Source organism: Anopheles merus, chromosome 3L, assembly GCF_017562075.2.
Source record: "Anopheles merus strain MAF chromosome 3L, AmerM5.1, whole genome shotgun sequence".
Lineage (NCBI taxonomy): Eukaryota > Metazoa > Arthropoda > Insecta > Diptera > Culicidae > Anopheles > Anopheles merus.
The window spans coordinates 24,933,291-24,960,223 of NC_054085.1; the positions used below are offsets into that span (position 1 = coordinate 24,933,291).

Genomic DNA, 26,933 nt, shown 5'->3' on the forward strand with positions numbered 1-26,933 from the left:
CTTCTAAAATTTTTAATTTTATTTTGATAGCTTGTCCTTAAGATACAAATTTTGACAATCGATACCAGTTCTTGTCTGAATTTATGCCTGAATTATATGCTGTTGTTTTTTTCTTTGCATAAAAAAAAAATGTCTGTAATAGAAGTCCTTAAAAATTTATTTAATGTTTTGAATCGTTTTTATAAAGCCCGGCGGACAATGTCCATACTCGCAAGTGTAATTTCGATTTTCACTAGCGCATCTGGCGGCGGCTTACCGAAGCATTTTGCCAAACAATTTTGAGCTTCTTCAGAAAATATATAATTTTTCCATGTTTTTACTTAAACCGGACTGGAAAAGCTTTGTAATAGAGACATGTGTTGTGTAAATATTTCAGCTATTTTCGTAACAAAAAAACGATGAAAACACTACTTAATTTGAAATCCGTCACGACCATTCCCTCGATGCCCAAAAGAAGCTTCGGTCAGCCACCGCCAGATGTACTAGTGTCAATCAAAATCACTCTAGCGAGTATGGGCAATGTCCCCCGGCCTTAACAATGTTTATGCTTTAAAAAAAATTAATCCATCCATACCTTGAGAAAAACTTGAATTAAAGTTATGAATATTCATGACAATCTGTGAACGTTCCAAAATCTTTATCTCAATTGTAATATATTTAACAATAATTCACGACTGATGTGGCTTGAATAAAATAACACATTATCGTGAATTAATTGTGAAATTCAGTAAACAATATCAGTTTATAATGAAAAAATTGAATTACAGTTGAAAATGATTTCAAAAAGAAAATAAAAGACAAAACAAAATACAAAAAACTTCTGATATTCATCATTACTGTGTAGCTGGATAGTAATTTCGCTGTTGCTATGGGGGAACGGTCTGGTTGAGAATCAATCTAGAATTGATCGAGAACAGCTGATGCCTTGGAGACTTTATTATCATTAAGGCTGGGCTACATTGACCGTACTCCGTAGAGTAATTTTGATTTTCACTAGCGCATTTGGCGGAAGCTGGTGGAAGCTTTTTTTGGTCGTCGAGGGAATGGTCATGGCGGATCTCAAATTTAAGTTGTTTTATCATCGTTTTTTTGATGCGAAAATGGCTGAAATACTTGCACAACATATTTATCTATCAATTGCATAGCTTTTCCAGACCAGTTTAAGTGAAAAACATGGAAAGATAACATATTTTCTGAAGCGGCTACAATTTGTTTGGCAAAATGCTTGAGTCAGCCGCCGCCAGATGCGCTAGTGAAAATCGAAATTACGCTGTGGAGTACGATCAATGTAGCCCAGCCTTTATAATGATCACTATATCCCGCAAACGAAAGCAAATTAATGACAAAGGAAGCAAAAGCTTCACTGTAAAATCTATTGTTCAATAAATGTGTGAAAATTTAAAATTTAATTAACACCTGTCCCACTTCCTTCGATACACCGTGCCATAGTGCGCATAAAGGTGCGGATATAAAATTTTATCTTCCAAACGACGCGTTTCCCTATTGATATCTAATCCAGCAAGAAGCATCGAATTGTCGCACAGCACGAGCTAATTTCGCCTTTTCCCAGCCCCGTCAGCAAACCGATTATCTTAAAGACCGGAATTCTTCCACCTCCTCCTTCCTCCCCCGACTAAAAGGCACGCTAAATCTCGCCCTGCTCCACCCGGCACATGATCGGTACGTCCGCTAGCTGCGTGGCGTTCTGTCGCGGACGCAGCCGAACGTACTCGCGCACCAGCGCCTTCCGGTAGCGCTGCCAGCGCTGATCCCGCACAAACTGCTCGAACAGCCGGTCCCGCTGGATGGTCATCTCCAGCTTCATGCGAATGCGCTGCCAGGTGTTGCCCACGTTCTGCTGCTTCTCGAACAGCCAGCCGCGCGGTATCACCAAACACTGCACCCGTTCCGGGCGACCACCATCCGGTGCGGCATTGGTTCGCCGAGCCCAAACACCGAGCCGCAGGAAAATGTGCCCACGTCAATGACCGATGCTCGATCGCTGGCTGCTGCAAAGAGAGAGGGGGGAGTGGCATATCTGTCGTAAAACCAGCGGGAAGGGGGTTCCGAAATGTTATCGAAAAACGCGTCAAAAGACACTTTACCATCGGTGCTGCGCTGGCATCGCGTGACGTTTGCTTAGCGGCGGCCGATTCGTTAGTCGCAATCGGTACGAGCCGGTACGTGCCGTGCACCTTCGCCACCGTCAGGCACTGCAATATCATGCACTGGCCGCTCAGCACGAAGTACGTGTGCCGTGCGTCACCATCGACCGGAAGCTTCTGCTGCGTGTCGAAGGCAACGATTCGGCTCAGCAGACAGCATTCCCGCACCTATGGGGAAGAGAATACAAAACCAGGCGAGAAGGCAGCGTGGAATATGAGATTGCGTTTGCGGGCAGGGCGCAGTGTCGCTCAGCATTCGCACCTGATCGTTGGTCCAATATTTGAAGTAATCAAACCGCTCCAGCGCAAGCTGCAGTTGGCGCCAGCGGTCGAGCAGCGTGCGCTTGAGGATGCGATCGAAATCGGCCCGCGAAAGGCACAGTAATTCACAGTCGGCTGCAAATAGCGGGCAAATAGCGTCACAATTACGCAAATATCTATGAACCAGGGTGCCCGAAAACGGGTTGCACCTACTTGCTGTGGTGCAGGTTGCCGTGCGCGGGCAATCGTGCAGGAGTGCAATTTCGCCAAACATTTGTCCCCGCGTCCTCGTACCGCACGGTGTGTCGTTGTGTCGGAGGTAGATCTGGTGACGGAATGGGAACAGAGCCAAAAGCGAGTAAAATGAGCCGTACCTGCAAGGGTGTACATGATTGATTACGCATCTTATACCCACACTGTCCCAGCGTAGCCGGCTGACGGTAATTTCACCATTGGCAAGAAAGTACACGCCATTCGGATGGTGGCCCTCGCGCAAGACGACCCGACCCGGCTCGAAGTACTCGAACGTGGCACAGCCGGCCAGATCGTTCAGCTGGTCCACCGTCAGCTCCTGGAGACAGTCTATCTTGCGCAGCACGGTCCGCAGCACACGCCGCTGCTCTCGGGTTCGCTCGGCCGGTGGACTGTTGAGGATTTTCTTTTCCTAATAGGAAAAAAACAAAATCCAACAGCACAGTGGTAGGTTATTTTATTTCCAAGCAACATGCTCCTCCACCCTGTGTTCGTACGATTATCGTAAGCGTTCCTTTGTGCGTTAGGCGACGGTCAATGACGGCGACATTGCGGGTCACGTTGTTGCCGATTTCACGGTCCTCGATTTCGGTGATCCAGTAGCGGTTGCATATGACCACGTGCACCAAGCGCTTGAAGCGAAACCGGGCCAGCCGGCGCTTTTTTAGCTTCTCTTCCTGTTGATTTTATCCATTGTACAAGGGTGTAAATGTTAGATTATTAGGAAAAAATAGAGGGATATCGTGTGTTTTTGTTTAAACTTACATCTGCCTTCTTTCTTGATGCCATTGTCGATCACAGGGGATGAAGCTTCAGTGCAGATGCCTACTACGTTGGAATTAAGAGTACCCGACTGAGCAACCCCGTAGTAGGCTAAATGGTTGAGTGTTTTGCATTTTGGTGAGAGAAGTACATGCCACCAGAAGTAGCCCACTGCATCTATGGTTTAGTACAAGATCTCGCTCGCTCGCTTTTGACAGTTTCATGAAAAAGTGTTAACAAACAAACGGCTAACAGTTTACGCGAAAAAGTGGACGAATTTACTGTTAGGAAGATTATATTGGTTTAATTTCTTGCGGTCAATTGCAGTGTGCTTTGTATTCAGAAACGTTGATAACCTTTTTCATTGTTTGCCATTCCGTGAAAACGAATCAATACCGTTTGCAACGGTCCTGCGGGAAGAACAAACAGTTTAACAGGCAAAAAAAGGACCGTACATGTTCTAACTGGGTAAAAGAAGTCCTATTTACTTTAAATTAAACACTGAGAGTAAATTGAAACATCTAATCGGAACACACTGTGACAATATGCACACCGTCCTTTGCTTATAACCTTGGATTGTATCAGCTATGTAATATTCTAATTGGATTCTAATTCTTTTAATAATCTAAATGGAAATAAATGCAAAATCGCTAAACATAGGCAATGTTCAATTTAACTGTCAAATTTTTCCCATATCTTTCTGTCAATTTACCCTAAACGCATCGACCTGTTCAAATTACCTGTCCTGTTTCAAAGACATTGGTTTAGGACCCAAAGCTAAGCTTATTTCACATGCGCAAGTGTTGGAATACAAATTTGGCAATTTGAAAGAAAAAAAAATATAACAGACAGACAGAGAAAGACAGAAATTTAAGACGAAGAACAGCAAAATGTTTAAATTGCAAGCTTTGAAAAGGAAAATAATAGATATGTTTTCCATACCTTGTCTGCAAATATACGGCAACTAGGTACAATTTTTGACAATTTTCCTTTAATTTCATTTTATTATTATTCTTACAAATATAACGCAATTTTCATAAACCAAAACAAATTTTTCATTTTTTTAAATGTTTTTTTAAACGTAAGCCTCCGTTGCTAATGAAAATTGAATTATGAATTATGATAACTTAATCGTTGGTGTCAATGGTTTGCAATTGTTACTTCTGAAATGGTTTATCCGTACTCTGAAAATGTATGTGTAAAATGGCATTAATACGTTTAAGTTAAGCTTTGGGACTGGCTAAGATATAACAGTCTGCAAATACAGTTGGAGCTTGATGATTGAGCTTCGATTGCATGCCAGCTATACTGTACTTGAGCTTTTAACCAGACACATCTTTCCATAGAAATAAAAACACGATTTAATTCCTTATCGTCCTCGGGAAATCATTGTGTTATCATTGTATCATAATATTATAATATGAATAATAATATTTTTGTGAAATTATCAAAAAGTGGTTTTTCATACAAACGCAAGCTTGTAAAAGAGCTGTGAGCTGTGAATAAAGTCAACAGTTTGACGTTGAAATAAAAAACATACCAACTAGAAAAACTGCTAATTATTGAGAAACAACTATAATTGCAATATTATCGATATTCACGCTACGAGTTGAGTGTATCGCCTATTTAGTGAGACCCTGTACGTAAATTTAATTCAAATTTCGCTCATGGAATTTATCAGATTTATTTTATATTTGATATTTGTTTATTTAAAATTTCATTCCTTTCGATTAAACCAAAATATTCTTCTTGTTTTACTGAACTTGATATTTTTTTCTTTTTAAACTTTTAATAAATTTCAACAAAGTATTGTGAGCACCCGAAACGATGAGGCTTATTAAATTTACATTTAGAATGCTGTTCCAAGAACTGAGTACCACTTGGCAGCCTGCTCGTTTGCAAATTTCCTGCTCCAAAAACGAAATATGATACATTTGTCGACCGGGGGGCGTACTTGTGTCCCACGTGCACACACACAACCGCACACACACACACACACACACACACACACATGCACACATTCATATTTGCTCAGCTTTCTTTGAGTCGTTTCCATTGCTTGGGCGCTGTGTGTAAAATATCAAAGCGAGTGCGCTAGCACAAGAGTCACCGACAGTGGGCGGTGGCTTGGTCGGAGGATCTCCACTGCATACCATTTTCGTTCAGGAAGAACGAACGAAACAAAAAAAAAACACACAAGACGATTGCAAGAAACTTCCCCAATCTAACAAAGAGCCCAGCGAGATGTGTGTGCAAAGCTCGCGCGTGGAAAAGAATGTGACGATGATATAGCAGCATTTGTAAATATTTGTCAAAATCGCAGATAAAACGTGTTATGTCTTTTTCTTCCGGTGTGCGTCTGCTAGCATGGGTTCGGCTGAAGCAAGTTCTTGCAGTGAGCTTTGCTTGCACGAAGCAGGCAGTGACTTTGCTTGTTACCAGGTCGTCTCCATTCCGTGACAGTTTGCACTGAATCAAACATCAGCCAGCAAAACTCCGTCCGTCGTTTTGCATACATTCGCCGTTCGCCCAAGCAACTAGTAGAGCACACGCCTACGTTTGTTCGCTCAAGTGCACACACACACACACATACATACGTAGAAGACGCCGAGGCTGCACGTACAGGGAAGTTAGTTTAGGAAAGTGACATGTGATCTTAATTGAATTTCCCTAACGAATGAAATTCGCCTTTTGGTTGCCTGCGCTTGTAGTGTATGCAATTGGGTGCATCATCTATGGAACAGGGCTGGGTAACTGGGCGATATGTAACTGGAAGGTATTTTTATTTTCATTTAATTACGACGGCTCAATAGTGTGCAAAAACTGGCACTACAAGCTAGGGATAACTTTGTTGTAATGCGTTCCTTTGTGTACTGTGTACTACACAATTGCACAACAGTGCCCCAAACCAATAGGATGAAAATGAACGTACGTACGATTACACAACGCACGTTGGAAAAGTTGAATTTCAGCTAGTGATTTATAATAATTTCCACAAACGACTGATGCCACTCTAATCTGCAATCAATGGGGAATACGTGGCGCGTTGTGTCCTCGGTTCGATTTGACGGAATGAAATTAATTACTTCGATTACTATGATTGCGATTTGCTGATTAATTATGCACTATTTCCGTGCAACCTTGTGTGTGTGTATGTATGTATGTATGTCAGTTCATTACAAGTGGAACAAAAGGTACTAACGATCAAATGTGTAAGTGCGCATTGATTTTGAAATTGCTTATTAGCAATTATTGACCATAAGCATCGCACACGAGGATGTGTAAAGCAGAGATAAAAGAGATAAAAGCAGCATTACACAATCGCAACACAATTAAAATCTTCCATTGTGATGCTATTATTGTGTGCCGAGTTTGTAAAGCGACCATGAATATGTTTTTAAAGCATTTTTTGTGTTAAGCTTAATTTATTATCGATAAAAACAAGGCTTCTGAATCATTTTAACATTACATGGGTTATCAACTGCTTTGTAAGAAGTCAACGTTAGAGTTTATTTAAAAAAATAATCATAAGTAAAATTAATCTAAGTACCTGTCAAACTGTGTAGGTTTAGTTGTTTTAGTTTTATGTGCCAAAGATACAGTCTATAATAATATATAAAGAAGTTAATAAATAAAAACGTTTTAAACAATACAAAATAATGAACAAATTAAATTAATCAAGGTGGCCAGTTAGATCAAAATCTAATTTGAAAAAATGAAACGGAAAAAATAATTGAAAACGCATTTAAAAAGCATTTTTTAATTAAAATTAATGAAAAACAGGCAAAATTTCCCCTTAGTAACGAGTTGACACAGGGGAGAGTGCAATTTAGATTGTAAAGTACATTTGAGGGAGATGGTGCATTACATTTTCATAGCCCAAAGTAAACGACTTCAATAAACGTGTAAAAAACGTGTAAAAATAATTGTTGGTACGGTATCGACCACATGCGTTCTAGACGGACACCGTATTATTTGTAAACATTGAACTGTCATAACTGCTAGATCAAATACTTAAATAACTCAACAGGTTTCGCAACATTACATACAGAAAAATGCAATCCTATTAGTTTTTGCCACAGCTACATTTCGCAAAATAAGGGCCAATTAGAACTAAGTTCAGAAACGATCACTTAAGGGGCAAATAGGATCAAGTTACAAATAGCTTATCGGCTGAAAAACATTAATTATTTTAAAACTGCTCGAATAAATCGACAGTTCATAAAATTTTTATTACTTTTTTTATCTTTAAAGATTAAATTATTTTTACCGTTTGCGACCCAATCAACCGATTGCTACATACGTAGCAGCAATAATAATGAGCAAAATTTTCTAATAATTTATTCGGAAAATCCTTCAACACAAGTATAACTTTAGGCGTTACTGCTCTAGTAACAATCATTCAGATAGATATAAAAGTTGGCTATATAAATTGATGCATCAATTAGCTGATTGGCCTAATTACTCGTCTTGTTCTGTAACATTCATTGGAATTTGACGATGCTCTGCATTTAACTGAACCATAAACGTTTTATGTTCATCATCTCGCTATTTCATCCACTTCGAACACTGTGAACTATCAGGCAGGACCAAATACCAACCATCTATTAAATCGGAAGCACTTTAGCTGAATCTTTCTGTCAAACTTTCCACCTTCCTCCCAGAAATCACCAATTGTCTAATAAATCTGGGAAGCAATTAAATAATTTATCGCACACTACCCAGCCGGCTAATAAAAGCCCTGCAATCTGCATGAAAAATTACAAATCACCTTGTTTACCCGGAAGCTCATTACGTTCGTGTAGCGATTCACAAAACGATTAGAGCCACGAAACAAAAAAAAAAGGGATAAAATCCCTACCCATAAGCTGCCCATTAAAATTGGAAGTTCATTGTCGGTGGTAGCAACCCCGGAAAAACGACCGGCCAGCGTTCGATGGGCTCTACCGGCTTTACGATGCAACTCAATAAGTGTTCGACCCGCGCCGCAATAAAGCTCGCACTGTGTCCGGCCTTTCCCCTTTCCTTGCCGATCGACGACGGATGCTTTATGAGGGTGTAATAAACACTAATTGAAGTGTGATTTCGATGCCCCCATGGGCCCCACCCGAAAGTGAGAATAAAATGTGCGGTACAGCCCCCCACACCAGCAACGGGCGGTAGAGGGAGGCCCCACGGGTGTATTGTTTTACGAGACATGATTAGGATCGATTTGGGTGGTGGTGAGGTGGGATGAGGAAAATGGGGAAATATAAATCCCATCCATTTGGGATCAGTTGGGATGGTACACAGCATTATCTATCACAACCATCTGTCAGATGCAAATAAACTCGGGAGACCGACAATCGGAATCGTTTTTTTTTTTCGCAATATTTCTGCATTACCGTGGGGCATGGGGCATTTTATTTTCTCGTTACCAAAAACCCGTTACAGCTTTGGGGCCCCTTTGGGCCCCAGGATAGCCAAGATGGCCTGCGATGGCTGCTTCATTAATAAGCCATCAAAGTGACGACGGTTTCGGGTTCGGGTTTAGGCGGGTTTCGGAGCAATTGAGACAGTTGTCATTTCCGTTTTCATTTTCGCAGGTCAACTGCCTTTCTTCTTCTTCATTTCCATCCCTTGTGAATTTCAATGGCAACGTGTAATCCTTTCCAAACATCAGCCCAGCCCATTCGTTACCGAGCGCAGGGTCGTTTGTTGGTCGTTGTTTAGTTTACAAAAGGAAGGCATACATTTAGGCGCCGCTTGTCTCAAACAGGAGACGAAAAGAGCAGGCAAAATAATATATCTTGATTTTGACATTCCGCTTCGGTCGAATGAAATTAGAGGACAGAACGTGTTGCGTAGACACTCCTTCCCTGTTTTGCATACCTTTTTTTCCTCTTCGTTCCGTTTAAACGAACGTTACCACACACCTACCGCAGTGCAGGCAAGCCATAAAACGGACCAAAAGACTGACCATAAAACTTCTTGCCGTAGAAGAAAGCTTGCTTAGAAGCAAAGCGAACCTTTCGGCCGCTTTTGTTTACCGCTGAAGGGGTTTACCCTTTTTTTGGTCGTTTTTTTTGTTAAGCGTCTTATCAACGAGTAAGCATGAAGGGGAAGAAAGCAAAAGGAACAAACGGAAGCGGAAAAATACAGCGTGAATGCAAAACAAAACGCATCATTTTGAGCAGCCGAATTGGCTTTCAAGTGACTGCTCTACCCTTATTTAACGTCACTCACCGTCACGAAGAAAGTGGGGTTACCTTCCCCGTAAGGAGTGGCAAAAAGGTTTTGAAGATCGGAACATGCCTTTTTTTTCGTTTTGCTGTTCCGTGCTGCTGAAGCAGTTGGCACGTGGCGCTTGCAAGCGTGGTAGAAGTGGTCAAAGAAAAGCAGGCAGTTCACCTTCGCTACAGTGGAACGGTGTACAGAAATGCGTGTAGGCGCGTAGGAAATAATGGCTGTCTTAGTGCGTACGCATGAGATGAGAATGATTGCGGCTGGGTGTGGGAAAATTCCACCAGCTCACAAGTGACAAACAAGTTATTTATAGACGCTCACATCAAGATGGACGGAAAGGCGGAGAAGCTTGTCGATACGGGGAAAAGTTTATGAAAAAAAAGCACACTACAAACATTTCATTTCATTTGCAATATGATGTTTAGTTTGTAACCTATTTGCCATTGCCGTTTTGCCACACACAGCGATGGCAGGTTCTGCTGAATAATTCATTAAAATTCAATTTACCATTTCGTTTCCTAGGATTGATTTATTCCTCGCTTGCCTAGGACTCGTTGCATGGGACATTGCTTGGGCTAGCATAATAAAAAAAAAACATATAACAATGTTACTTCAGACACACACAGCAGCATGATATTGCACGAGCAACAGTAGCCGGTGTGCAGTGGGCGGGCAACAAACTACAAAGTGTTGTAATACTGGAATCAAGTGCTCTTTTATGACCTCATTCGTTACATGCTTGAGATTTTCCGCTCCCGCACAACTTTCCCGCTTCGAAACCATTCCCCCACCCCATCCGTCAAGCTCGTGCTACGAAACAAAGCAGTGCCTGTTACTGTTACGATTCAATCTGGTTCGCTTTCTGGTCGGTTAGGCTCGCTCGCTGCCTGGTGGCCGTCTGCGGGGCCCGAGATGCCACGGGATAGTGTAAAAGTAAATTTACTATCCATATCATTATCGGGCTGACGGGGCGAAGGACTGTCTCCACGTTGCTTGACTTTGTTTTTCGCCTCCTCCCCCCTCTCTCTCTTCCCCCTGCTGCACGGCAAAGCAACACGGGTGGTGCTGGTGCTTGGTAAAGTAAAATGCACCGCACACAGTGTGCTGCTTGACCTGCACGACGCAAGAACAGTGGCGCACTGGGTCTTCCCGGCTGCGGGTAAGCGGCAAGCGCAGCGAAGATTGATTTATTGCTCGGTGCTGTTCCTGTACGATCGTGCCGGCATACGACGCCGATGGCGGTCGATGATTTATAGTGCAAAAAGCCCCGGACGGCGGGAAAACTATTGCACGATGCGAAAATTGGGAAGCAGCAAATCAAAGCAAAGAGGGAGCCTGGGTGGCTCGCCGATGCAGGTTAGAGGTGTGTGAAGGAAGAATACTTATCAGTAAATCAAGTGCGGGCGGGGAGTGATTGTAAACGGACTGCCCTGAATAGATTATTATGTGATGCAATCTATTTGGAGTGGAACGAAACATGGTGTACGATAAAGATTGAAGTGAAAACTATTTGTTTGGTTGAGATAGTGTAAAAAATGGTAGCTCGAGCGCTTGATGGAGACTCATGGTGTTTGATGAACGTGATGGAGGCGCCTGGTGTTTCGTAGAATTTATCATCTTAACGTTTTCAAAATTATTTTTTCGAGCTAAAACGATTCATAATTATCTTCAAAGTGGTTTTTTTGGCCCGGCTGGCAATTCACACCGCTCGACAAAATGCTCGTCGTGAGTTCAAGCCTCACATGGATCGACCCTCCTGGCAAGGAAAGATTACATGTCTGGTAATCGTATCGTAATTGTAAACCTGCGTGGTAATTAACACATTTCAAAAGCATGTGAAGTCCATCATGATCACATAGATCGATACTTTACAAAGAAGAAGTTATCTTTTATATATTAATGCACGCTAGTTTTATTAAATAAAAGGTTGATTTTTTTTTTGATAAAAGGATAAAATCGTTCGTTCAGAGCACAAAACATGAAATTGGCGTTACTGTCAAATCCGAGAGTAAAATTAACGAAAAACAACAAATCACTAATTTCGTTGGATATTTTTCGAATGAATTTACTGCCTTTACAAACTTTTGGGTTGATTTCGCACGGGAAGTGATATTTTTGGACAACTGTCACCTTTTTATAGTTTACTTGCTGGCTCGGAAAAGTTAATAATGTCCTAATAACTAAATAAATATTTTATTTTCTGTGTAACTTCGGATATTTCTTTCGTGCCCGTATCCCCAAAGTATCGTATCGTGGAGTGTAAACCGCTAAGCGCCTTACACCGAGTGTCAAAGTGCTGTATACAACAACAGCAGTTTTCTTGTTCTTTTTATAGGAGTTAGAAAATTGATATTAAATTATGTTTAGTGAAACATCCGAAAATGTTGCCCTAAAATGTTGTCTGAAAAGTCCGCAAATTTATTCGCATGCCTACGCAAGGTGTGTGCAAATTTTAATCGAAAATGATTCAGCCGTTTCGGAGGTTGCTGGCAATATGGTGGTTGTTGACAGGAGATATTTAGATAAATAGAGATGATTTATAATTTTCCTATAAGACTCAGCAAAATCCAATACGAATAGCTCTTTTTTAAATGTTTGAAAATTCAATCGACAGGTTAGATAAAATTTGTTTAGATCGATCATACATGATTTTGCATCAAAAGCATTGGCGATCATTGGCTTAGAATCTAATATGTCACTTTTGCACCACCAAAACCCCATTTAAATGTTCTTTTATGATGTAAATTATTTTTTAAAGCTTCAATTTAAAGCATAAAACGCACGGCTGGAAAAACACAACATGAATTTAAGTTTTTCATATGATATTTTTTAAAGCTGCTTCCTAAGGTAGCGTCATCAACTCGTTGCTAATACCTCTGAGCGAAGTTGATTGTGATGAGCGCAAGCAAGAAAATTCAAGCACGAAGACCCACCGTACTACCGGCGACTATCGAATGGAAGATTTTAAAATTGCAATCTGTACTTCTACCGCTAAAGTGAAGTGTCCTTTGATGCTTGGCAAGCAGCGGAACGTAATAACACGTTCCCGTTGCTGTTGACAAGAAGCGTCACCAGTTTCCGCTCCGCCCAGGAACGAGCTGTAGCTCAAGAAGCTCTCAAACCGAGAGCTGAAACACACACACACACACACACACACACACACACACACATGAGCGCTTGCACACGCACATTCCATCAATCCCACACATCAGCAGCACGCCGTGCTCGTTGGCGAAAGAAAAAAAAAGGGGGATTGTGAACATGTCATCCATCCCAAGCATACCGTTATGATACGTTACGTCCCATTCTCCCTTCCCCAAAACCCATTAAGGGCGATCGGCAAACGGTAACGGCTAGCCCGGCACGACTGTTACGATAAATCACGTGCGCGCAGAATTGGGAAGCGATTTGGAGTATTTGCATTCGAATTTACATTTCACTTTCACCAGACCGGCCTGTTCCTCCAAGGGGTGCCCGACCGTTCAATAATTTTGCCGTGTGTTTTGCTTGTTTTTTCCCCTCTTCCTTTGCTTTGGCTGTTATGTGTCCCGCCAGGGAAGGCTTTACCAGTTCGTTTCCAGTGGCCGCTTCCTTCGAATGCCCGATCGAACGGCACTGCAAACAGGGGAAAGAAAAGAACCGATACAAAAGCCCTCGTAACGATCGGCTTTCTTTCCAATTGCTCCCAGAGCTTTCCCTGAGCTTGCGCTGATGAGTGGTATGGTATGGGTATGCAAACACATGGGAACGTTACCGAGCATGTGGGTGTGGGTGTGTATGTTTGTGGTGGTACGCCGGCACACTGGGCTTTATTTTTATTGCCGATTTTTATTTATGCATCTCGGGCCTGGGCTCCTTCGAAATCATATCGACCGATCGGTTTGGTCGGTCGGTCGGTCTGGTTGCTCCCGGGGCAATCGATTGCCCACCTCCCCCACCAACTGTTACCTCTTATTTGTTCAACAAATACTCCCCTCCTGGGGACCGTGTACAATACCCCCGGTACTCCGCACGCTTTGTTTGCTTCACCAGTGCAGTGACATGTTTTCGGTGGAATGTTATCGAGCGGAACAACAAATCGCATTAGCTGTTTTTTTTTATTGCCAAGCGCCTGGTGAATTGGTCACACACACACACACACAACACACACACACACACACACACACACACACACACACACACACACACACACACACACACACACACACACACACACACACACACACCCTTAGGGGGATTGGCGCATGAGGGAGAGATTATTGTGGGAGCAGTTACGGTTAAGCGTGATGCATGGGACCCATTAAATCCATCGGGTCCAATAAAAAGTGCATTTCAGAGCACAGGCGAGCATGTGCTTAGGGACTTTTTTTTGTTGTTGTTAATAAAGGAAAGTATTGATTTGTTATGGTTATGGTTACGAATAGGATCACACTTTTGGTGGTAATGGAAACATTTTTTTTTCATCGCAACTAGAGAAAGGCAATCAAGCATAATTGTGAATACGTGTTTTTGTAAGGATTTCAAGTCGATGTTAACTGCTATTAAAGCAATCAAGCATAACGGTGAAAACAATATGTACAATTTAACACACATTTTGAGGCTAAAAAGGCATTACTAGTTTCAATGAATATAAAGTCTCTGCTTGAAATTTTCTGTAAAATTGTAATATATCAGCTGAATATCAAGGCCTTCAGCTTCAGGGCATATAAAACCTCTGTTTGTTAGGGTGAACATAAACTCAATCAATGCAAATGAAGCCTTCGGTTTGGTTTTTGTCAAGATTTTGCAAAACTAGAGAAGTTTAAGCTTTGCAAAATAGTGTTTTGTTTAATTTGCACTTTATTATACATTTATACCATGAAATAATCAAGTAATTCATATGTTTATGTCATAATAATAAAAATGAGTGATAGTTTATTAACCCAATTATGTACCAACATGAGCTAGTCGAAGGATTGATGTCACAGATTTTTATCCGAGCGCAAGTCAGTGGTTGGAAGTATTGCTGTGTAATATATTATCGAATTCATTATACATATTTTTGTGTTATAGCAATCGCTAACAGAACAGTGCAGGGATTCACTTAGCTTAGCTACTCCGTCTGGTGGACTGTATATTGTGGGAGGGGTACTCCCTAAGCATAAGTCTTGAAAAAGGCTGGCACCTCGAATCTACCTTACGCCTTGCTAACTGCGCAATTCCTTCCAAAGTCGTGCCACTCTTAAGGCATATCGAATTTTGTCTTAAAAGAGATGCTCCCCAAACAATTGCATACTGAAATGAACACCCAATGCTGGAATTCAAAACTCAACTTTATTCGTCTTTTCGGGAGCCGACATGCTCCGCTAGCAATGGACATAATCACAATTTTTATACAAAATCGCGTTGGAATTTCCCCGTTCATGGGATTTCCTATTGAGCGCTATAAGGTGTTATGCTGGTTGCATACGTTGAGGCGTTAAACACATTGCCTACCTTCCTGGTTTTGTGAATTGTTTACCTAAAAATCTAACGAAGAGTGAAGTGTAAATTTAACCACGATATCATTTTATAATATTCTTCAACCCATCAACCATCATTTTTTTTTCATCACCATCATTTTCTAGTTTAAGGAAATTTATTTTTTTTCTTGTAGTAAAACAAAACCATGCACCATTTGTCACCACTCAGCTTTTTACCAAAAAATGGAATACAATAGTTTCGAAACTGTGTGTTTTGTGCCGAACCATCCTAACCAATAACTCTCTGTAAGTTTTCAAATTCTCAAACTACGCGAATTCCATTAAAATTCTGTAAAAAAAAACAAAACATAAAAGATACAGAAGACTCATTGCTTTGCAAGTGTGCTTAGCAAGTCGTCCACAAACTGGACGAAGTAGCAGTAGTTAAAAAAAAACACACACACACACAACAACGAAAGAACGCACGTGATGAGCCCCCAACGACCTATTGCGGCCGTCACGGTACTGTAACCATGATGATGAGCATCCCATAAAGCAACCGCACATAAGTAAAAGATGACCATTCGCGGCGTGGTGAGCTGCACGAGCTACACGATGCTCGAATGCAACCGAGCGCTGCTCTGTCTTCGCCCGAAACACCCTGCCCGGTACTGAATGCAATAAAGAGAAAATTTAATTCAATTTATAAACGAGCAAAGTCGAGAATGAAATAAAATCTAATAACAACGGAAAAGAAAGTGAAGGAGAGAGAGAGAGATAGGGCAGCAGCAACGAATGGATGAAAGACCACCGACCACAAGTGTGTATAAAACACAGCACAGTAGTGGGATGTATGGTTGTAGGGCGCTGGCAACAAAAGTGACTGAACTAAAGGGTAAAAGCGAGACGGTAGGAAGGAGGGAGAGCGAGAGTAAAAAAGCTCATTCCAACCTCATTCGCGAACAACGACGCCGACCTCATTCAATGGTTCGCACCGCTCCTAAACGCAATAGAAAGGCCCCTGCCGGTCGACCAAACTGTCGTCATACCGTGGCACACGATTGGCCATATTGGCCACCGCCTTTACCTTCTTTGGCTTTGGCGAGTTGGCTCCAGTGAGTGAGTGAGTGGAGTGGGTCGGTGGTGTGTTTGAAAATAAAATTGTACAATGCTGACAATTTACGCTCCACCAGCACCGTCGAACGATGAGCCCGCGAGGACGATACAATAAAATTGGTGCAATTTATTCAATCATATTACTTACTGAACCAGAAGCGCATAGATCACGCGCTGGGAGGGGGGAAGAGAAGGGAAGCGAATGAAGCGGTTTGCAGAAGTGGTTCAGTTCCGGCACTCAGTGCGGAAAAGTTTCAAGATGACTGAGCTTGGGGTGGAAAAATTCTAAAAATTAGTTTAACAGGGAATGGCACTGCAATCGTGTTGTCATACGATTTATCATGCGAATTGAAGGGTAGTTGTTTCTTTTGTTTCAATATGCTATAAATCGAGTTTTCAATGAATGAATTTTACAACAAATTTTCACAGATTAAAAAACAGAAGTTAAAATCCGCTAGGCAACGTGAGCAACATGTTTGTAGACAAAAATCATTTTACTGATGGTTTTTCGCTTTTCAAACGTTGGATGGTAAAAGGATGGTAAAATAATTAGCCATTTACATGACTTAGGTCAAATCAAATGGGAAAAGGAGCTTAGAGTGATATCGATGAAGAACTTAGATTCAGCAGTAGGAAGTGTAGAAATCGAGATAGAATAAATGTATTTGATTTTTATCATTTATAGTGAACATTTGCGTTTACAGCACTTTATTCAGGGCCCAAGTTCAGGCCCCATTAGATATTGAAATACATTGGAGATTTCTTTCAATGTGATAAATTTATAAATTTTGTGTGTAATTATGTACTGTTCGTCAAGTGTATCCTCAGTAATAATTAATATTATTATTATACAGGTAATACTATAGGAGTAAATCTAGAACGCTTAAGGTTGCATGAATAGAATCGTCTTAAATTCGTGCTAGCTTTGTGTAACTATTCATGCAAAAAGCAAGAATAAGAAGTCATGGTGCAGTGGCTGATATTGTATTTTTTACTTCCCAGTAGGAAGATGCCTTCGCACATCACGTAGTGAATCTGGCTGTTTCAATTTTAAAATTTCACTTGCTTCCATTTTTTTTAAATTATTGCGCTTTTGTGTGTTTGCCTTACATTTAGGGCTCAGCAGTAAATCATTCCGGCAATGCAGAGACTAAAAACAAAAGACAGAAATTGGCTCGTTTATATTAATTACACAGCTCACTTGGATTCCAAACATAAATTTGCGTTTGTTTTTGCTAGTGATATAAGATCAGATCCGGATTCTTTCAAATGATCCGGATTCGTTCAAGCATGCGAATGAAACATGCATCAGTTTTTGAAAGATCCGGATTATCGCTTCCCTGAGAGAAACAAAGGCGATTGCTCGAATGCGTCAAATGAGCAAGTGAGCAGGTATCATTTTCGGATCATCAATTACTTCAGATAGCAGATCAGGCACATCTTAAGGCATTTATACACAAATAGCATATTTGTTCACAATGTGCAATCGTATGAAGAAATCTGCATACGAGTTGTCAATTCCATATAAAATGCATCTTCACTCTTTAGCGCTAATCGTGTAGATGCAGCTTTAGCGATATGTTTAGCGTATTGTCCCCTCGGCAATGACGATGAAAATATATCTGACTATCTTACTCGCTCGCTCGTTAACACGTACGGCATCTCTTCGCCTTGTGATTCCTGTAATGTTTTGGGTTCCTCTCACGATTTATTCACCGTTTCCACTTTTGTTTTTCTATAGTTTTCTCGTAAGTTTGGTATCGTCCTATTGGACACAATCCACAATCCAATTAGAACATAATATTTGTAACACTCAACCGGAACTGAACTGGAACTAAGCTGATCTTCAAAAAGACTCGTTTTTAACACCACTAGTTTCTGCTATTTTTTTCACACGATGTTGAATTAGACACGCCTACATGTATGCAATCTGCACAACAGTATTATCTTATTAACGATCTCAAATGTATTATGAGATGAAATGAATTTGAGCAACAGTCGTTTGAGTTGACATTATTTTATCGTTAGTAAATGCAGGAATTCCTGTTTTATTCTTCACAGCCATTGTGTTAAAACCGCTTATGACACCAAATTAAACACTTTAGAAATACTTTTACAATGCCTAAGCTGTCTCGCTTATGCCGAAAGGTGCTTTAATACGTTTCAATATTTGCCCGTATATTAGTAAATGGAGCCTCCTTTTTGCTTCTCGGCTCGGCATACGTACACACCGTACCAGTACGATGAAACGAACGGTGATACATTGTACCTACTCATCTCAACCCCTGCTCATTGTCTACCCGTGCAGCGTAACGAAACGGGGAGTGGCGTGGCAGCTGTGGAACAAGGCTCGACGTTGCGCTACGGTTCACTGAGTAAACAGCACATTCGTACGAAATTCGTTGACGTAATACAGAGCTTGTGCATCTGTGTGTATGTTTGTGTATGTGGGCATGTGTGGATATTGAATCATAATTTTCCTTTCTGCCCTCCGGCGGCTGAAACGTGTAATGAGTTCATGCCTGGATGTGGTAGAGTTCATTGGACTTGCCTCCACAATGTGATGTACGGTTTTTGGTGCGTTTCCTTTTTCTTTCCATCGTACAAGAAAAGGTTGTCGTAAGGACAACGGACTTTTTCGAAACGTTATTTAATATTTTGAATCTTGAAAAAAGCCTTTTCCATTACGAAGGAAACACGCGTGCACCGGCTGGGCCCATTCAGCGTCATCATCAAAATGCCAAAACAAGCATGAGGTGCCGCCATGCAGCACTCGCTTGTTCAAAATGTTGCTCATCGTTTTAATTTTATGCCCCAATAATTAAGCATCGCCAAACGTGCCGCCAAACCGTCGGCAGCCGTACAGCGTAAGGGGTTCGTAAAATGTAAAACTACCATTCAGTGGCAAACCTCGCACGTTAGTCTCATTTAGAAAGGGGGGGGGGACCGGGGGCAGCCATGATGGGTTGAAGGACGTGTGCACATTGGACGGTTTATGATTTATGGGCGACAACGGCAACGGCAACGACATTTAGTGGCACATGCCTTTCCCTCCGGCTGCCGGCTGTCTGGCGCGCGGCCGTGGAAAAGGATGGAACGATTCTTGGTCGGTGGTGGCTTTGCACAGCAAAGAAGTCGCTGTGCTCATCGTGATCGTCATCGTCGCTCGGTAGTGCGGTACCATCGGTACACTGGCACGTCCACCGTTGACAGTAAAAGCGGTACCATTTCGCTACAAACTGCACATGGCTTTCATTTAGTCGATTTTATGTGCTCTCCGTATCTTTCCCTGGGTACTTATCTTTAAGTTTCACTGCACATGTGTCTTACACAGTGTGCAGTGGAGAAGGAATGCACAAGAAAAATGGTACGAAGCATATAAAAAAGCAAAAACTGTACCGATGTGGTTGATAGAATCATAGAAAAACGTGTCGACACACTTGTGGTAGTAGCAGACGCAAGCGATGGGGGTATAACTGTCACCATCGCCCATTGACAGCTGGCAAGTAGTCCACGATTTGAAGCTATTTTGACAAGTGGATTGTTTTGTTTACTTTACTTTTTCCTCTATCCCCATATAAACCTTGACTTTATGGTAGGTGCTATAAAGCTGGGCGCGCTTTACAGTTTACGTTCGCTAAGTGCATTAAAAATAACAAGAAAATGTGATCTGCGGTTTTCCATGGAATGGACTACAACCGAAAGCGATCAACGTTGATAGACTGCGCAGTGTTTTGTCAGTGTGGTATTGTTTCCGTTTTATTTCCCGGTGCCGTTCGGTGGTTGTTACCAGTGAATGGGTTTGTAAATGGTACTGGGAAAGTATTTTTTACTTGCACACACACACACGGAGACACTCGCCCATCTGCCCACGGAAGCTCGTAAACCGGAGGGCTCATCGCCGGGTGTACGAAACAATAGCCGCAAAAATGCTTAATTTTCCATTCGACCGAAATGGTGCGAGTAGGGAAAAAGGGGATCCGTTCGCTTCGCCGACGAATGATGATGTCGCGGATTTATAATTATGAAAACATTGCACATTCATGTTGCTTTGCACTATTTTGCCTCGTGTTTTGCCGCGACGTGTCGTGTCGCGCAACTCACATACGACAGTGTGCTTGGATGAGCTCGCAATGGCGTATCACGCTGCTGGCGGAACGATGCGTCAAGCAATTAGGATTATGACAACAGTGTGTGTGTACGTACACTGTTCGACCGCACTCGACACGACACGAGGCAGCTGTTCATGCTTGCTGCGGGGAAAGTTCACCTAGCAGGGAAAGTTCAAAGTTCGCATCTTCGCTGCGGGGCTTGCTGATTGTTTGCGTGAAACGGGTTCCAAGGACACGATACGGTACGATGCATGGGCATGGGTGGGACGACAGCACTGGTACAAAAAAATGTTTCATCCTTCGTGATGATTACTTCCATCATCTTCCGGCTCTTATTTGCGAAACAACAAAGACGCTGGCAGGTTAATGGTGATGATTTTTAAACCTGAAATGAAACTGAATAGGCTCTATCTCTAACGAGGGCAATAGGGGGGGGGGGGGGGGGGCACGCGGACAGGAACGTGGGAACACACTGTAATGAATTGTGGACAAATGTGGGCTGGTAGAATGTAGCACAAGCTTTCGATTGGGCCCAAGAGGTTGCTTAAACCTTAGGATAGGCTTTTTTTGTGATGTTTAAAAATAATAAAATCTGTGATTCTTTCACATGTAAGGCGCCTAAAGCTATGCAACACAATGATAAATGTCACTCTTTATCGATAAAAGAAAATGTTTACCTTAAGCGTTCGATGCAAACTACTCTTAAATATTCATTGTCAATGTCGTTTTATGTAATTACGTGATATGATTGATCTTACAATGCTTTGAATTTGATCCCTCAGAGATAGCGGAAGGAGCGAGCGAGAAGCGATACACACTCGCCTCGTCATCTTTCCTGTCGTATGATAAGAGCAAGTAAAGAAAGAGGAGCTATAAATCTCGTTAGATAAATCCCAATCAGAAAAATGAGCTATAAATCTTCTCACACTGGTCAGAGGGAGATAAATGGATCAACGAGATCGATTAGAAGGATCGATAGAGCTACCTCCTGATTTGGATGATCTTCTAATATGATCCTTGAAATTTGGTCCATGCTGGAGCGTTTCGATTGGTCGCAGCATCCCTCAGAGGTAGCGGAAGGAGCGAGAGAAACGATTTCTTTTGATTTTGACCCCACGACAGCTGTAGCATATAGTGCATTAAGCCGTTTAACCATGATTTTCAAGGTACATCATTCAGTCGAAATACAAAGTAAAAACACTGTAAACAATAGCGTAAAGGCACATATTACACTATTGAATTGCTGGCATGTGTACCATTCCATTAAGCTAATGCGTACCGTCGTTTCGCCCTACCATAAGACGATCGACTCATTACACCGTACCATTATTGTGGGCAACATTGTGGTTAGTTGGCTCCCGGCTACCACCATAATCTGCTTATCAATACACTAATAAATGGCGGGAAATAATAAAACTGCAAAATGAAAACGCCGCCAAAGGGAGCAAACTGAAAGCAGACAGAAAAAAGATCTGCTCAAAAATGATAACAAGCTTGCTATTACGTCCCACACGGTGCTGGCATAATATTCGCTCTGTGTTTTTTTCCTTTCTCTCTCTCTCTCTCTTACTCTTCATCGTTGTTGGTGTCTGTTTTCCGCCTTTTTTTGGTCGCTTTCTGTCGCGTTTTTCCCCGTTGACAATGGTGGCGTGTACGGTCAACGGTTAATGGAAAATGCGCTATCGCGCCCCATTACCGATCGGGATGATGAAACGTGGGCGACACACGGGAAGGGATGGGTGGATCGAGTGTATTGTGTTGCATCGTTTTTTTTTTCGTTGTATGTGGTTCGATATTTTCGCGGAAATAAAAACAACGGCCCTGCGACATCAAACTTACTCCCCTTTGTTGTATTGCATCTGGGCGGAGATGCCATTTGCATATTTGTCGTAAGTATGAATTTACGGGCTTTCAATAATGTGTTTCGCGCTGGTCCTTTAGAGCACCTTGTGCCACACAGCGAGCGTATGGAAAAGAGAGGGTGGGGGAAAAAGGAGGCAGAGAGAAGGGATGGGGTAAACATATATGACACCCATTTACAGTGTATGCAAATAAGGGATGTTATTGCTGCTGGTGCTGCTGCTGCTGGTGAGCGGCAGATTTATAATTCACTTTTATCGATCCCTTCATTTGCTACCTGTGATTAAAAACGGTGTCTCGCCTGAAGGTGACAGTGGCGCAGTAATATAGCGCTACGCGTCATCGTGTAAGGGTATTGAAATAATTACTTCATTACCTACAAAACAAAAATGCCCAGTAAAATACAATTAAAACAATTTCAGTTTTTTAGTGTAATAATTGAAATGTGTCACACAATTTTAAACAAAGTTGCAATGAATTTGTGAGTTAAAATGGGATCGTAACATATTAAGTTCGTTTCTAGTTAGAATGAAAAGAAAAAAGGGATCGATTGCAATTGGACCATGGTTACACAGCCTTGGTTTTTCGTACGTGTATCCTTCAATCACTTAAAAGATATGAGGAAATAATACAAAAAAGAAGGAAAGCTTTATTTACCAATGGTGTAAAAATTTAGATCCACATTAAAGTTTCATGAGATACGTTTTGAGCTTTATGATACTGCAAACAATTGGAGTGTTTTGATAAGTTGATCGTTTTTTTTATTCAAATATAGAGCTGTTTAGATATTCATCTTTTTCATCAAATATTTGCCGAACACATTAATTCACTCATTAAGTTTGCAAGTATCATCCACTCCCAGCAAACACGACCACAAAACCCATCTATCAGACCAACGCGAAGCTGGAATCCAGTTGGAAAATTCACACACCAATTCTCGTTCAAATTATTTGTACAGCGCACACGCACAGGCATACCCACACAAAACCAGCACAATCATCCCATTGGCACCCATCAGCAAGCGCGAGATTGATAATTTCATCTGACGATATCATATTCAATTCCCTGTACCCCATTTACCGGCGCGGGCACAAAATCACTGAACGAACGAAATTAAATCAGCAACAATTAAACATTTATACACGCGCTCATCCACGTGTTTGCGCGCGTGTGTGTGTGTGAGAGAGATTGTAGATAGAACCATAATTAACACCGAGCGTTGATTGTGTTTGTGGAGAGAGAGAGAGAGAGGCCATTGAAATTTTCATTCGATGACTCATTTCATGTTGTGAGGTGTATTTATTTTTATTTTTTATTTTTTGATGGTTCGATACACGATTAAAGGCCCAATCGTCGCCCAGCGGGCGAGCGGGGCAGCGATCTCTTCCCAAAATCTTCTTTTTAAAGCGACAAACCGGTGGACACGGTTTTTGGTATTCAATTTCCGATATCCGATATCATTCCCGATCAATGCTTAATGCAGCGGTCCGTAATGCAGCGCGGCAGGATCAGCCCTTGCATCCTGCACCACACACACACATTCACACACATCTACAGATCCTCTTAAAGCCAAGGGCATAATGGCAGGAAGCGAAGGCTGGCGGGGGAATGGGAGGAAAATTCAATTTAAATTAGTGCCGGAGTCATTGATTGCGTCCTATTTGTATGCTAATGTGCATTTGGCTAAATTGTGTGTAAATGAAGTGGGCGCACAGTGATCAAACATGCAGGACGCGATGCCCCCCCCAAGCCGCCACTGCAGTGTGGTATTTTTTCGCCCCCTTTTCCAAGCGAGAATATTTAGTAAGCGAGTGCATAGGAAAGGCAAAGCACACAAAGGTAGAAAAAAATTCATGTGGGTCAATAAGCAGGCGAAGGGATGCGTTCCACCACGCCCAGTTTGCGGTGGGCGGGGGGGTATCTGTTGTGCAATTTTAATTTGTATCGAATTTAATTAATCCAAATTTATACATGACCGCAGGAGGTGCGTCAGTGGCGAAACAGGAAGTGAAGTTTGATTTGGCGGAAACGGTTGAATAGATGAAACGATCGAATTGGTTGAGCAAAAAACACAAATCCCTTATCGCGGGGCTCAGTGGGGACATGGGGCTCACCGCTAATTGGTTGCGTTTGGGGCGTCACTGTTCGGGGTAGATCAACCGGTTTGCATGATTTGAGTGATGAGCCTTTGTTTTTGTGCCGAGATTTGATGGGTGATAACTTGGCTTTACTGGGAAAAATGTATTATGCACGAATGGCACAACTTGAGGTGGATTGATTTAATTTTAGGAAAAATATGAAACCCAATGAATAAAGTTGGCGTTAAATGTTTACATTTACTTAGAGTACGAGTTAACAATGATGATGATGACGAGATAATGATTTCAAGGAACAAAACATTAGAATTGATCCTTAGTATTTGGAATGCTATAATGATACCAATTCTTCAATACATATACATACATCAAATGATCATACAAAACCAATAATCCAATTCAATCAAATACAACAATCATCAAAAGTGAAAAAATTATTAAAAATCTACTTGTAGCATGAAAAGAAAAGGATAGAAACGAGGATCAAATTTTAAATAAATTTAGAATTCTTGTTAGAATAAAAAAAAACAAAATCCCGCACAAAGCTACAAAGAAGTACAGTAAGAATTCAATAGTTGAACGCTTTCTAGTTGGCATGCTTTTTAGTTGAACGCTCGATAGTTGTATGACAGTTCAATTAAAAAGCATGCGTTTGTATGGCAAAACCGGCTTTTGAAAGTTTCACAAAAATCTCATGGCTTGCCGAGAAAAATATTAAAAAAAAAAAATGTATGGAAAAACGTGCCAACTAAACTGTACATTATTCAATAGTTGGCAGGGAATCGAGGTTCAACCAGTGAGTTCAGACTGTACTTAGAAATTCAACAATGTCACAATGTCAATATCACAAATGCCTTTACCATGAAAAATGGTATTAAAAACGAAGACCAACGTCCAAAGATTGTAGAAAGCCACATAGCCACACGTAGGATCCTAAAAAAAGCATATCAAAGGACGACGAAGTAAGGATATCGTTGTCAAACTATTATTGGAATGGTAGGAAAAAGTCCTTTCGGGAAGCCAGATTCTAAAATTATAAGAAAACATATTTAATTATGGCAAATGAAGTTTCCTAGATCACACCAAGCGATGAGTACGAAGTATGAAGGGTCAAGTTCTAGGATCAAAGAAAGTTTTTGTTTGGTGTGGTACCAATTTAGTCTCGAAAGGACTGGTTGCTTTTAAAGGATTCTGCGTTAAGATACGAGTATTAAAGCTATAAAATTTTAAAAATTCATAATAATTAATATAATAAAAAAATATATTTCTCAATTAGAGACATCTATTGGATTGATTAAGCCTGGTTTTATGACAAACATCTAGCAGTTCTGATCGCTATTCTTTCCAGCTCTTAACTTGAAGTAAAACGTTTTGGTTATACTTGTACTTTGGTTTTGGGTTTGTTTTTATTTTATTTTATTTTATTTATGAAATTTTCCAGCTTCAGTGGGATTGAAAAACCAAAATGCTTGAATAATGTACACAAATTGATGCTATTTTTATTTCACTCATTGTACTATACTCAGTGTGTTTTATACTCTTTTTTTCAACCAATAAATTGTTAAATTAAACTACATTTTTTCACCACTGCACCTGATGTGTGAAATAACGACATTCTATTTACATTTATACCGTTTTAAATAAAGAAGTACATTTACCTATTTTTGGGACACGTTTTTGTGGGGTTCAACGAAAACAAACAAACAACATTCTGAATATAATTGACACAATCAACCAACCGAGCAGGCCTGAACTTTGCCCCAGCAGGTTTAAGGTTGAAAAAAAAAAAACTTCTCCAAAGCTCATTGATCGTATCAAACTATCCCTTCCAGTAAAAGGTCCCACCCGGTCCGGTGGGACGCAAAAACAGTACCTAAAAGACCTTCCGAGAAGGTAGGGCGCTGGGTGGGAGTTTACAATTTGATGGTTTAATTTCCTGCCCGCTTAATGTGATGCACACGTCGAACCTCTCGCCGAGCTTGTGGGCTTTACTTAGGATTAAAAGTGTACAGAAACACTCCCGGCTTTTGTAACTCGGTCGTGCAGAATGGCTGACTGAGCCATTCGACAGCCCTGGGTGATGTGGTGCGGAAGTGCCTACCTTTAGGCGCCTGCTTCCTGGACGATGCCCCATTACAGCTGGACGATTTTAGTTTGTGTTTTTTTTTTTTCATCCCGTTGGTAGGATACTCATATTCGCATGCACACTGCATGGCTGCGATAAGAACGGATTTCAACACACACACACACACACATGGGAAAGAGAGTATGGAGATGCAATTCCATACCGCCTACCTTTCCTTGAGCGGCACAAAGCTGAAACGTGGCACGAAACATGCACCATCATGCTGAATCCCATTACCGGAATGGACTAAAGACTCGTCCGGAGCCGAATAATCTCAAGGTACGGAAAAGGATGGAAATTAGATTTCTTTTGTAGGTGACAGTGCAGAGCCGCTCTAATCAATCTCGGATAAGCTCCTACGGATGAAGCAACACATGCACACACAGACACACATCCACACAGATGCCTGCAGTTCATTTTAAGATCGTTAGCAAGTAATGAGATTTGTACTTTTAAAATAGACCTAGAGTGGTAAGGGCACACAAACACACACACAGACACAAAAACCCATGATGAAC

The 26,933-nt window shown here is 41.4% G+C and overlaps 1 protein-coding gene across 1 annotated transcript; it reads right to left on the reverse strand.

Moving 5' to 3' along the window:
- Nucleotides 1-1,336: 1,336 nt before the first annotated feature.
- On the reverse strand, nt 1,337-3,553 carry LOC121598571 (cGMP-dependent protein kinase egl-4-like). The gene is given in 9 exon segments (XM_041925596.1): nt 1,337-1,905; nt 1,908-1,988; nt 1,991-2,009; nt 2,106-2,333; nt 2,428-2,561; nt 2,640-2,751; nt 2,842-3,090; nt 3,176-3,355; nt 3,444-3,553. Coding segments are annotated over 9 exon segments (1,287 nt in total). The 5' UTR covers nt 3,468-3,553; the 3' UTR covers nt 1,337-1,645.
- Nucleotides 3,554-26,933: the final 23,380 nt, after the last annotated feature.